At 42.6% G+C, this 14,166-nt stretch overlaps 1 protein-coding gene across 4 annotated transcripts in view; it reads right to left on the bottom strand.

Moving 5' to 3' along the window:
* Positions 1-8,377, bottom strand: part of LOC104990641 (nucleoside diphosphate kinase A 2) — an 11,482-nt gene extending 3,105 nt beyond the window's left edge. The window contains exons 1-2 of one of the 4 annotated variants that reach the window (XM_010842849.1): positions 8,027-8,377; positions 1,367-1,496 (exon numbers count right to left, since the gene is read on the bottom strand). In XM_010842849.1, the coding sequence (XP_010841151.1) occupies positions 1,367-1,492 (126 nt within the window). In that variant the 5' untranslated portion in view covers positions 1,493-1,496; positions 8,027-8,377. Of the gene's footprint in view, positions 1-1,366; positions 1,497-7,958 lie in introns of all 4 variants that reach the window. The other 3 variants (XM_010842851.1, XM_010842850.1, XM_010842848.1) reach the window with 3 other exon arrangements.
* Positions 8,378-14,166: the final 5,789 nt, after the last annotated feature.

Below are 14,166 nucleotides of genomic sequence, written 5' to 3'. Positions count from 1 at the left end.
AGGTGGGAGGGAACTCAAGTTTTCCTTCACATCAGATTTAAATAACCCTGTAGGCTCATGGCAGTTTTCCCCCTTCCCATTCTTCACCAAGTCCAAGCCCTTGATAGGAAACAGTGTAAAGGACAAAATGCATGCGCTTACGGGTCAGAGAGCCCTGAGTTAAAATCCTAGCTACATCACCGGCTGGGTAATCACACATTACTTAAACTCTCCAAGCCTCAGTTAGCTTTCTTATCGTTAACAACCACGGGAATAGAAATAAATACTTCTCTGGGCTGTCATGAGAGCTTGTGAGAAAACACAAGTGCCCAACACATGGTAAATATCTGATCAATACTACTTTGATTTCACTTTACCTTCAAAACCTAATTCAATATACAAACTCTCTGGAAAGCACTGCTAGTCCAATACCTGGTTCTAACCATTCTATCATGCTATCCCCTCAGCATTAACATCAGTCTGCTCCCTTTTATATTAACACACTCTTTCTAAAACATCACATAGGAACTATAGTGCAAATCAAACTAAATTTAAAATGCACCAGACGGGGAATTCCCTGGCAGCCCAGTGGCTAGAATTCAATGCTTTTACTGCCAGGGCTGAGGTTCGTTCCCTGGTCACGGAACTAAGATCCCACAGGCCATGCAGCACAGCTAAAAAATGAAATGCACTGGAAAAGTCCGAAGTTGACTCTTTTTCTCTGATTCATTCACTAAAGTTGACTCTTAATAGGGAAAAAAAAGATGATTCCCTAATGTATTTGCTTTGAGAATTTAAGTTCTTATTTCCCAGGTCTGTTTGAAGAAGGGTTCTTGGCCAATCAGTTCATTGGAGTTTTTGAAATATTGCTTTGCAGGTATCTTGCAAGGGTGTCTGCTCTCTGTTGTTTCAGGTGGGCCCCCCCAAGGGCACAGCCACAACTTTCCCCTATATGCCCGGATAGCACCTAATACATGCTAGACGCTAGGCAGGTGGTAAACAATGATAAAAAGATTTCCTTGCTGAAAAACAATTTGCCTCAAATGGTGGGGGGTGGGGGCAAAGGTGAGGGTTGGGGAGTCTCTAAAATGATCTGCTCAGGAAGCTCAAGATCAGTAGCTCAAACAGGCCCAGGGCTTTGAGTCAGAAATCACTGTGCTACAGTAATATGTGGAACTCTGCACTGCCAAGAGAAAAGGGAGGCTACTTCTGAAAGTCCTGAATAACTCGCGTGGTTCCAGGACTCAGTGGAGAGGCCACCGTTTCAGGACATTTATTCACCCTAAATGGAGAAGTCTAAAATGATGTGAAGGGAGACAGAGGCTGACCGACGGTGTTCCCCTATTTCTATGAAGTAATAGAAACAGCAAGAATGAAGTCCACTTACCCGCATGAATTTCATGGCAACAAGACGGAATCCCTTTTGCTCAAAACGCTTGATTATTTCTCCCATGAGGCCTCGCTGGACTCCATCGGGCTTGATGGCAATGAAGGTGCGCTCGCTGTTGGCCATGGTCCTGGGGATAGGCAGGTGGAGGGATGAAGCAACCAACACTGAATATCCTGCCTACATCATTATCCTTCTCAAGCAGATTATCCCATAAAGCTGCTTTAAATCTGTGACATCAATTCTAGGACTCTCTAATTCCACCTCAGTCCCCCATCTATGAATTAATATCCCAGAGTGGGGAAGGGTCAAAAAGCCGGGGTTATGTGCTATTTTATTTAATAAGCTTCTGTTAAGTCATATCAAGAGGATGTGACTGCCAGTTCACCCTCAATCTGGACCCAGGCGATCAGAGGCTCCTCACTCCCTCCCCGGTCCTTGGAATATACACTCTGTACACTGTTCCCATAGCAGGAGCCATTCAAGGATGCAGCTTTGAGAGAGGTAAGGTGTTATTGAAACTATCTACACAGAACATGTGACTGAACCCAGTTAAGGCCTCTATATAACCTTTAAGATTCTGGTGGGTGGGTACAATGCAGTCAGCCAAGATAAGCCTCATGTGTATGTTCCCTGTCTTATTAAAACTGCCACCTTCCAACCTAGAGTGGTCTGCCTCTTTGGTCTCTCCTTGCCCTCTATGTACAGGGCCAATTTGTGAACTAACAACTGGTGAGCCAGCCAAGAGACTGAAGAAATGAGCCTTGAGAAAGAAGCATCCCTAGACGAACTCCAAGCTGAACATCTACCTCTATGTGGGGAAGGTGGCCTGTATGTCTGATGCCTGTGGACCACTACAGGGGAACAGGGATGCCCCGAAAACTCTGGCTACTTTAACATGTTTGTTAGAGAAACTACACAGGCAACAAAGATGAGAAATGAGCGGCCACCACAGTGGGCAAGCCACTGGCCACAGACGCACTAGAGGCTGAAGCCTGAGTTAGCTGGAAGAGCTGAAGTTAGAGAAGAACATGCAGGTATCCACTGCTCTGCCAGCTGAGAGACAAGGTATAAGTTGGAGACCTGAGCTTTTATGTAGCAAAGCTAGGAGAGCACAAGCTGCTGCAGATTAATGTCCAAGTGCTGTGACAAAGCCTGATTAGGACACTGAGAGACAGAATCCTTGGGAAAGTGAGAAGCACTAAGGGGAGGACGTCGTGGTGATTGACAATGAAACAGATGAAGCCCTCGACGCTGTCCAGCCCCTAATACAAAGAAAAATTTTCATCAGTAATTACTCTAGACTTATGGTAATAGAGAAATACACCCCAAAACTTCTAAGAGAAAACTTCCATTCTTTCTCTGTCTCTTGAAATTGTAAATCTTACCATGTGTTTGAAATGTAAATATCACAGGAGATAATTAAAACATTGCCCATAGATTGAAGAAAAAGGGTGGGGAGGGGTGTGAAAACAGCTTGCTATAGGACCGCCCTCCCACAAAATCTAGTCTTCAGCGTCCATCAAAGGCAAGTACAAAAAAAACTGTTTTGGCCATGCTGCGAGGCTTGAGTGATCTTAGTTCTCCAACCAGAGATTGAACACATGGCCCCTGCAGTGGAAGCATGGAGTCCTAATCACTGCACCACCAGGAAATTCCCAAATTTTTAAAGTCTTCTCTACAAATATTAGTAAAAGGCTTTAGCCATGTAAGTGGATACCTGATTCATGGCTAAAGTTTTGGAGAGACAGCTATGGATTCTTTGTTTGTGTCTATCTGTATTTCAAATGTCTATGGATGTATGTTATAAATATAGGTGATATTTTTCTATCTCCAGAGTTGTCAAAGTCAATTTGTAGAAAAGCTCTATTTAGTTGGCCTAAAGAAAAATAAGCTTTGATATCAATAGTGTACTTATGAAAGCTAAACAACTTTCTTTCATGTGCTCAAAGGACAAAGGTTTGCTGGACTACTGGTCTGTTCCTTACGGGATTGTGAGAGGCTTTTATTACCTTTTGAGTAACCTGCCTAGAAAAAGATTCTGTGTTTTATCAAAATTTCTTGTGCTTCATGTTATCTTTCTCAGGTCTTTGATTCACAAAATATTTTTTTGTATTTGCCTTTGATGAAAGCTGAGGACTAGATTTTGTGTGAGGGCGGTCCTACAGCAGACTGTTTTCACACCCCTCCCCACCCTCTTTCTTCAATCTGTGGGCAACGTTTTAGTTATCTCCTGTGATATTTACATTTCAAACACATGGTAAGTTTACAATTTCAAGAGAGAAAGAATGAAAGTTTTCTCTTAGGAGTTTTGGGGGTATATTTCTCTATGAGTCTTCTCTATTAAAAGGGCTAAGTTTGGGTTTTTTTTTTTATCAATTATGTAACTTTCTGTATTTGCCTTTGGAGTCTTTGTAACTTAAGTTAAATAGAAAACTATTAATTCACAGTGACCTAAGATCCTATTTAATCGTGTTTTAAAACCTTTTGGTATTTTTGATAAGCTCTCCAAAAATCTATTCGTAAATAAAGTTTTGTTGACCTAGAACTAACTCTGGGATTTTCCAGAGAACCTCTACTGCTACTACTGCTGCTAAGTCACTTCAGTCGTGTCTGATTCTGTGAGACCCCATAGACGGCAGCCCACCAGGCTCCACCGTCCCTGGGATTCTCCAGGCAAGAACACTGGAGTGGGTTGCCATTTCCTTCTCCAATGCAGGAAAGTGAAAAGGGAAAGTGAAGTCGCTCAGTCGTGTCTGACTCTTCGCGACCCCATGGACTACAGTCCACCAGGCCCTCCGTCCATGGGATTTTCCATGCAAGAGTACTGGAGTGGGGTGCCACTGCCTTCTCCGAGAGAACCTCTAGAACAATTCAAAAGATCTATTTTCTTTCCTTATAAAAGAGAGATATTAAACTAATTAGCCTATTTAATATATTAAATTATATGGGAAGCATTATCAAATAAGAAGTGATGTTAAACTTTCTTTGGGGTATATTTGTATGAAATTTCTAAAAATCTGCTATGTCTTGGTATAATGTCATCAACTATAATTTTTAAATGTGTATCCAAAAAAATCACATTTCCTTGTCAACTGAATTATAATGAACTCTCATAAGATCTTTAGCTATAGTCATTTAAAAGTTTTTTTTTGTCATTTACAGTCATTGATTTACTCTGATGATTTGCAAAACTGTTCCTGCAAAAGTGTTTCATCTTGGACTTCCCTTGAGGTCCAGTGGTGAGGAATCCGCCTGCCAGTGTAGGGCACACAGGTTCGATCCCTGGTCCAGGATTCCACATGCTACAGGCAACTGAGCCTGCACACCACAACTAAGCCTGTGCTTAGATCCCACGAGTCACAACTACTGAGCCCAAGTGCCGCAACCAGCCTGCATACCCTAGAGCCTACAGAAGGCACTGCAACACAAAGCTCAGCACTACAACTAGAACAGCCTCCACTCACTGCAGCTAGAGAAAGCCTGCTCACAGAAATGAAGACCTGGTACAGCGAAAAAGAAATTGTTTTTTTTAAATGTGCTTCATCTTCAAGGAGATTTATGGAAAACTTTTTACAAGCATAAGTTACTGATAACTAAGATCAATTTGCCTTCACGTGAGAGGGGCAGTACTGGACATTTCAAGGACTGCCCCGCGGCTACCTGCACAACCCCACATGCTTGGGTGATAGCCCAAGACCTGTCCCTGTTTCCTTTCCCCACTCTGATAAAAACAGGTCCATTACATCAGCGATATGATACTGTGAACATGTGACGACTTGCCCCTGCTGTAGGACACTCTGCAGGCTTTGTCGGAACATCCATGAGGGAGAAGGTGGGCAGTACATTCACAGAAAATTCAAGGCCCAGACACCTAGGTAAAGTTTTTGGCAGTCCTTTGGTCAGATAAATTGTCCCAGAAGTTGTCACTGATAAGGTACAAGCTTATCCAAGCCCTAAGAATGTGAAACAGGTGCAAGCCTTTGTAGGAATTTGGAGGTTTTGGAGGACTTTTATTCCCCGCCAGGCACAGTGCCTCCATCCCTTGTATCACCTGGTAAAGACAAGGCATACGTGCGACTGGGGATTACAGCAGCAGTCTTATTAGAGCAGCAGATTATTTTGCCTTTGAGATGGCAAAAAATACTAGTGAAGCAAATTAAAGCTCTGGGCACTTCCCAAGCTGGGCTCCCATTTGAGTTAGACGCACCTATTACCCCGGAAGGTCTGAGTTGGGCACTGTGGTAGAGAAGGAGAGTTCCCCTAGGATTTTGGTTCCGGCTCTGGAAGAGGGCAGAAACCCAATACACCCCACAGAACAGCAGCTTCTAGCACTGTACACAATGCTCCTCTGGGCAGAGCTTCTCACAAAGGAAGAGCACATCATGGAAAGAACTTCCCTTCCTTTGAGGGGTTGTTAAGAATCAGTTCCATCTACCCACCTCTGCCATGGCTCAAACCCTCACAATGACTAAATGACCTGTCCATTTGTAGCAGATGAGCACCCTACCACCAGTCCACTGTCTCTAGAAATGTGGGTGCTCCTAGGCCCTATCCCTGGAGGAGGAAATGGCAACCCACTTCAGTATTCTTGCCTGGAGAATCCCATGGACAGAGCCACCATCTTGGTCCCCTCCATTGGCCTGGAGGACATTAAAACATACAGACAGGCCCTTACTCAGTTCATCCAGCAAGTCTTAAATGACAGTGTGCAAAGCCTGTCTTAACCGAACACTAAAATAATCTTCAATGAGAAAAGCTGTCCTCTAAAACAGAATAGCCTTGGACATTATTACTGCCTCATAAGGGGACTTAGTAAATCAATGGTTCAAATTATGGGGCTCTTGATGGAGACAACTGTTATTTATTTTGAGAATCATCTTAATCTGTCTTTTCTCTTGCATGTGCCTTTATATTGTTGCTGTGGCATCTGCCTCCACTGCAGTCAGATAGCTGCCAAACAAGCCACCTCCATGTGGCAGAACCACTTGCTGACTTCTCAGGGCACACTTCTGACCCTGCAGAAGGAGAGGGGGTGAGATTGTAAGGGCTGGTCACAAGGGATGGAGTATTGGAGGAGGTTTTGACCATCAGTTGACACTCCGGCTGATCCCAGCAATTGCAAGCTCCTCACCCCTGCCCCTGTCCTTGGGATTTACACTCTCCCTACTGTCCTCACATTAGGGGCTGTTCCAAGGACAGCAGCCTTGAGAGAGTAAGGGGTTGTTCAGACCATCTGAACTGAACCACATGACTGTACCTAGTTAAGGCCTCTATATATAATTTTAAAATTCTGGTGGACAAGAACAGAGATCTACTCATCTTGCAACCACCCAAGATAGGCCTCAAACTCTGTTGCTCATTACACCTGCCATATACCAATCTGAGTGCTTGGCCTTTTTTTTGTCTTCCTTTCCTTCTGTGTACAGGAGCCAGTTTTCAAACACAGTATTGTGTACCCAATACTGTGGCAGAACTAAGGCAGTAGATTTTTAAAAAAGACACTATCTTTCTTAACTATCCAGATGAGGGAAACCACAGTGATAATGTAAAGGGCAGTCTGAAATGTGGTTTGACCTACTGCCACAGTTGTGGTTTTAGACCTGGAAGGGGTATTAGAGATTCTTTCATTACAATCTCCTTTTACAAACGAGGAAACAGATTCAGAGCACCAAAATCCAGATCACCTAACCCTATGCAACTTATGCTATGTCATGAGACATAAAGCATATTCTCACTAACCAATAAATGGTGGATTGTGGGAGCACTAAAACCATGAGTAATATCTGACATGGGACATCATGCTGGAAGGAAGTCTAGAGAGAACCGATTCTAGACTTTTCCTTTTACAGAGAAGACTGGGCTCAGAAACTGATCCTTCTCCACAAGACGAGAAAGGAGTCCTCTTATCTTGAAAGACAATCCCTCTGGCTAGCAGGACCACTTTCTGGCTCTCTCTTCCTGTACTTTAGTTACCTCTTATTACAGCACTGTAACAATATATTTGAATTTTCTGTTTATCTGTCTTTCCACTGGCCCGCTGCATCTATACAGGGATGGTTTACTTCTGTGTCTGTCCTGCTACCTAGCCACAGGGCGTAGCACTCAGTAAGAGCAAAGAAAATCTCTTAAATGATAATCACCCTGCACCTCCAAGAAAAAGAGACAAAGCCCCCAAACTGGTGAAGAACTCCTAATGGAAGCTTAAAATAAGCACCGATTCCCCGGGAGAAAATGGGACTAAAGAGCCACACACAGTCCCTATCAGTGTCCCCCGCGTATACCTGCGACACAGCTGTCGTTCATTCTGTCTGTATGTGTAGGTACTCGCTCAGTCGTGTCCCACTCTTTGCGACCCTGTGGATTTAACCCGCCAGGCTCCCGTCCATGGGATTTTCCAGGCAAGAGTACTAGAGTGAGTCATTTATTGCTGCCCAGAAACAAGACACAACCCCTACAGTCGCGGAAAGGCAGCCACCGACAAAGGTAAGTCCACGTGGCGTGGGACGAGAGCTGACAGTTTTGGACCAGTCGTCAGGCGATTCCCCCCCATCCGATCCCCCGGCCACCTCTCTGACAGAACAAGTCCCACCTCTTCACCTCCTCCTTCCCAGACTCCACTCGTTTCCCTTTCCTCTCAGGAGCCCGACCTCTTCTTACCAACCCTCCTGCTTCCTGGGCTTCAACACCGTCTGCGGCCGCCAGCACCGGAAACGCGCCCCGGCTCCTCCAGTTTCCCGGTACCTACCCGCGCGGAACGCTTCTGCCTAGATCGGTTGCAGGAGGGTCAGTTTTGCTGAACACCGCTCGCCTACGCTTCCTCCTGACAGTCCGGCGTCATTCTAGGGAACAGCAGCTGCTCTTGTTTTTCCCTGCTCTTCCGGCAAGCTACCTTCCGCCATTTTAAAAGCTTTATTTCTTTGGTTAAGATTCTGTGCCTCAACTTTCTTTTTCTCGACCAAATTGGCTCCCGAGAGGTGGCGCTCACGCAAAGTCTGAAGAGCTTCTGACCTGGAAGTAGACCGTAGCCCTCCTTTTACATTCACTCGTTATTTCCAGCCTGCCAAGCAAATTTACTTATCCAAGTACCGTCTGTGTACCAGGCGCTATTTCAGGGTCTGGGGTATGACAATAAGTTTTCTTGAAGCTGGCGATGGGATTGAGAATGGGGATAAACTAATGAGCAAATTCGTATGCAATGTATTATGTAAATACTGTTTTAAAAAGCAGGATTGAGGGGAAGGTAGAGAAGTAAACTAAACGCTCAAGGAGGGACTTCCCTGGTGGCACAGTGGATAAGAATCTGCCTGCCAATGCAGGGGACACAGGTTCGATTCCTGGTTCAGGAAGATTTCCCCATGCCAGGAGCAACTAAGACCTGTGACCCACATCTCTGGGGCCCGCCCACCGCAACTACTGAAGCCCATCCACACAGCTAGAGGCCAATGTTCCACAGTAAGAGAAGCCACCATGATGAGAAGCCAGGGCACCACAGCTAGAGAGTAGTTCCCCTTGGTGGAACTGCAGAAAACCCAGGCAAAGCGACAAAGACCCAGCACAGCCAAAACTTATTATTTTTAAGTAGCATGGAAGAGGTCAGATTTCTGAAACACATACATACAAGCACACACATACACAGAACATCCTAGGAAGATCTGGTAGAACATTTAAATCCAAAAGACATAGACAACTAAAAGTTTCCCAGTAGAAGGCCTTTATTTAAAAACAGGATTCTGAAGATATTTTTATCAAGCCAGCTTTATAATTTAGCTTCATGTAGGATAAAAGAGTTTCCTGGTTTTTAGGGCATGGTTTTCTTTAATTTCCAATTAAGTAAATGCTTGTAAGTTTTGTATGTACATTAACCTGACTGGAGTATTAGATGAAGTTTGGCAATTTATTGTTTTTTTTTTTAACCTTTATTTCTCATTCTGAAGTCGGTTTGTCAAACTAAAATTGCTAGTGATGATCTTGTATTGAGCCAATGCTCTCAATATATTGAGCCAAGCTTGAGAGCTTGACTCCCCTAGGTTTGACCCCAGAGTTGTGTGAGTCCCGTCTATGTGTCTTGGGTTCTCCCGGTGGCACATAAGACTACCATGGGTGATCAGATTGCAGAATTGCCGGTTCTGTTGGTTTTTTGTTTTTTTTTTTAATTTAAAGTTTTTATTTTGTATTGGAGTATAGCCGATTAACAATGTTGTGATGGTTTCAGGTGAACAGCAAAGGGACTCAGCCATACATATAAATGTATCGATTCTCTCGAAGTCCCCCTACCATCCAGGTTGGCACATAACATCGAGTAGAGTTCCATGTGCTGTACAATAGTCCTTGTTGGTTATCTGTTTTCAATAGTGTGTACATGACCTTCAGAAGTCTCTAACTTTCCTGTCCCCCTGGTATCCATAAATTTGTTTTCTAAGTCTGTGCATCTCTTTCTGTTTGTAAGTAAGTTCAATTGTATCTTTCTTTTTAGATTACAAATATAACTGATGTTATACAATATTTCTCCTCTGTCTGACTTATTTCACTCAGTATGACAATCTCTAGGTACATCTGTGTTGCTGCAAATGGCATTATTTCATTCTTTTTAATGGCTGAGTCATATTCCATTGCATATACGTACCACATGTTCTTGGGGCTTCCTGGGTGGCCTGAAAGAACCTGCATTCCAGTGCAGGAGATGTAAGAGATACAGGTTCCATCCCTAGGTCAGGAAGATTCCCTGGAGAAGGAAATGGCAACCCACTCCAGTATTCTCACCTGGAGAATCTCATGGACAGAGGAGCCTACAGTCCATGGGGTCACAAAGAGTCAGACACGACTGAAATAACTTAGCATGCCCTCATGCACAAAATCCATTTTCTATCGACGGACGTTTAGGTTGCTTCCATGTCTTGGCTACTGTAAGCTGTGTTGTAATGAACATTGGGGTGCATGTATCCTTTCAGGTCATCTTTTTCTCTGGATATGTGCCCAGGAATGGGATTACAGGGTCACATGGTAGCTCTATTTTTAGTTTATTAAGGAACCTCTATACTGTTCTCCATAGTGGCTGTACCAATTTACATCCCCACCAACAGTGTAGGAGGGTTCCCTTCTCTCCACACCCTCTCCAGCATTTGTTGTTTGTGGATTTTTTTTGGTAACAGCCATTCTGACCGGTGTGAGGTGATAGCTCATTGTAGTTTTGACTTGCATTTCTCTAATAACTAGTGAGGTTGAACATCTTAGTGACGTTTAACACTTTTTCGAACATCTGTTGTTCAAAATGAACATCTATTGGCCATCTGTATTTCCTCTTTGGAGAAAAGTCTGTTCAGGTCTTCTGCCCATTTTTCGAGTGGGTTTTTTGGTTTGATGCTGTTAAGCATCATAAGCTGTTTTTAAGTTTTGGAGACTAATCTCTTACCGGTCACATCATTTGCAGATAGTTTCTCCCAATCTGTGGGTTGTCCTTTCATTTTGTTTCCTTTGCTGTGCAAAAGTTTTTGGATTTAAGTAGATTCCATTTGTTTATTTTTGTTTTTATTTCCATTATTCTGGGAGATGGATTGAAAAAGATGTTGCTGTGATTTATATAGAGAGTGTTCTACCTGTTTTTCTCTAGGAGTTTTATAGTTTCTGGTCTCACATATAGATCTTTAATCCATTTTGAGTTTGTTTTTGTGTATGGAGTTAAAGAATCATCTAATTTCATTTTTTTATGTGTGGCTTCCAGTTTTCCCAGCACCGTTTGTTGAAGAGATTGTCTTTCCAACATTGTGCAGTCTTGCCTCCTTTGTCATAGATTAGTTGACCGTAGGTGCATGGGCTTATTTATGGGTTTTCTATCCTATTCCATGGATCTGTATTTCTATTTTTGTGTCAGTGCCATACTGTTTTGAAGACTGTAGTATAGCTTTGTGGTATAGTCTGAAGTCAGGGAGCCTGATTCTCCAGCTCCATTTTTCTTTTTCAAGATTGCTTTGGCTATTTGGGGTCTTTCCTGTCTCCATACAAATTTTCAGATTTTTTTTCTTTGTTCCAGTTCTGTGAAAAATACCATTGGTAATCTGATAGGGATTGCGTTGAATTACTAACATAAATTCAGGGTAGTATCTGCCTGAAATACAGGAGACCCAGATTCAATCCCTGGATATGGAAGATCCCCTGGAGAAGAGAAGGGCCACCCACTCCAGTATTCTTGCCTGGAGAATTCCATGGACAGAGGAGCCTGGTGAGCTACAGTCCATGGGGTTGCAAAGAGCCAGACATGACCGAGTGACTAACGCTTTCACTTTAGATAGTATAGTCATTTTGACAATATTGATTCTTCCAATCCACAAATACAGTTTATCTTTGCATCAGTTTATGTCTTCTTTGATTTCTTTCATCAACAGCTTATAGTTTTTGGAGTACAGGTCTTTTGTCATCTTGAGTTGGCTTATTCCTAGATATTTTATTTTAGTTTAGTTTTTGATGTGATGGTAAATTGAATTGCTTCTTAAATTTCTCTTTGTGGACTTTCATTTTTAATGTATAGAAATGCAACAGATTTTTGTGTATTAATTTTTTATCACAGAATGACCATCTCTTATTTGTGTCCCCAACTGAGCATATAATTAATTAATAAGTGGCTTTCCCTATAGGTACAGCTGCATGAAATGAGGCCTTGCATTTACCACTGCAGCAAGTTTCTCAGTCACCTGAGAAAATCATGTGGGCCAAGAGGAAAGAGTCCCTTCTTCAGAGCTCAGAAGCTCTCATAAAGTTTCAGGTTTGTTTGTTTGTTTGTTTGTTTTTCCAGTAACTCTATCAAGGTACCCAGTTCAAGGAAAAATTACAAGCCAGTCTTTCCCATAGTAACTCAGTCCCGCCTTACTCAGTATTTAACTGAACAGAATCTTTCCAGTCCTTAAGCAGAGGATAACCACTCAGTATCTAATTGAGTTTTCCTAGTGTCTTTTACATTGAGGATAACCCACTCAATGGGTTGTTGTTCAAAGTTGTTAGGTCGTGTCTTGACTGTTTGTGACCCAATGGACCGCAGCACTCCAGTCCTCCCTGTCTCTCACCATCTCCCAGAGTTCACCCAAGTTCATGTCCATTGAATCTAGCCATCTCATCCTCTGCCACCTTCTTCTCCTTTGCCTTCAGTCTTTCCCAGCATCAGGGTCTTTTCCGACGAGTCGGCTGTTCTCATCAGGTGGCCGAAGTATTGGAGTTTCAGTTTTAGCATCAGTCCTTCCAATGAATATTCAGGGGAGATTTCCCCTAGGATTGACTGGTTTGATCTCCTTGCTGTCCTAGGGACTCTCAAGAGTCTTCTCTAGTCTTTACTCAATGCATAAACTGAGCAAAATCTTCCGAACCTGTCAACTGAGGATAACCCAGGTACTTCTTGAAATTAAGTTTCAAGGATAGCCTATTCCCCTATCAAATAAAATTTAGTATTATCATACAATGACAGGAGATCCTAGAACCAGGAAAGACTCACCCAAATTCATCTGGACTCCCTGAGGAGACAGATGGGCACAAGAGGTCTCTGCTGGTACCAAGGTTCCAGATACTTATAGAATTCAGGCAAAGAAGAGGAATCTGCTTTGGTCTCTTTGTGGTCACCATAACTGTAAACAACCAAACAAAAAATCCACACCCTAAAGTTGAGAGCTACATTTTATTTGGTGGGGATTTGTAGGACTCTAAGTCCAGGAGGCAGCATCTCAAGTAACCCTAAGAGAACTGCTCCAAGAAAGTGCGGAGAGTCTCAGGTTATATAGAAGTTTTGCAACAAAGGGCAGGTAGTCTGAACATCAAAAAACATCAAAAGATTTGTAAATTAAGAAGACCATATGTCCCTAGTTAAGGCATTTAGCTTTTTTCTATGTGTGGGACGATACAAGAGTCTGGTTCACTGAAATCATTACTTTGACATGCACTTCAACTATCTGGGGCCAGTATCTTGTGTTTTCACATACCGAGTTTTCTCAGGGCTCACTAGCTCACAATTGAGGGCTGCAATCGCCAATGACTATGACATCCTTATTTACTGATATGGCAGGTAGAGTTTCTCAAAACTCTACCTAAACCTCCACCTAAACCTCCCAACTTAAATGAAAATTCACTCCAAATGGATCATAAATTTGTAAGTGTAAAAATATGTGAACAAAAAAAAAAGGTGCGGGGGAGAAAATGTTGCCTGCCATTTTAGTAAACAAAGACTGTTGGCTGTCATCAAACCATTAACCACTGTAACTTCACTAGTGGTGCACCATGAAAGGAAATCAAAAGAAAACCAGGATACTGGCCCTGGATAGTTAAGATGCATATCAAAGGAATAATTTTAGTCAAACTGCTTTTTTCCCTCCATGCATCTCTTTTTTGTGATTATGAGTAATTTTTTAAAAAGTTGATTTATTTTAATTAACAAGGACTGTGTTAATTTCTGCTGTACAGCAAAGTGATTCAATTATACATGTATATATATACTTTTTCATCCTCTTTTCCATTATATTTTATCATAGGATATTGAATACAGTCATCTGTGCTATACAGTAGGACCTTGTTAGTTACCACCCTATAAATAATAATTTGCATTTGCTAATCCCAAACTCCTGGTCCTTCCCTTCTCCAGCTCCTCCCCCTTGGCAACCATAAGCCTGGTTTCTAAAATTGATTAGCAGTAATCTTTTGATGCTTTTGAACTGTGGTGTTGGAGAAGACTCTTGAGAGTCCCTTGGACTGCAAGGAGATCCAACCAATCCATCCTAAAGGAAATCAGTCCTGAATATTCTTTGGAAGGACTGATGTTGAAGTTG

This window comes from Bison bison, unplaced genomic scaffold (assembly GCF_000754665.1).
Source record: "Bison bison bison isolate TAMUID 2011002044 unplaced genomic scaffold, Bison_UMD1.0 scf7180017864180, whole genome shotgun sequence".
Classification (NCBI taxonomy): domain Eukaryota; kingdom Metazoa; phylum Chordata; class Mammalia; order Artiodactyla; family Bovidae; genus Bison; species Bison bison.
Note: the sequence above shows the minus strand (reverse complement) of the source record. Positions and strands in the feature narration are given on the sequence as shown.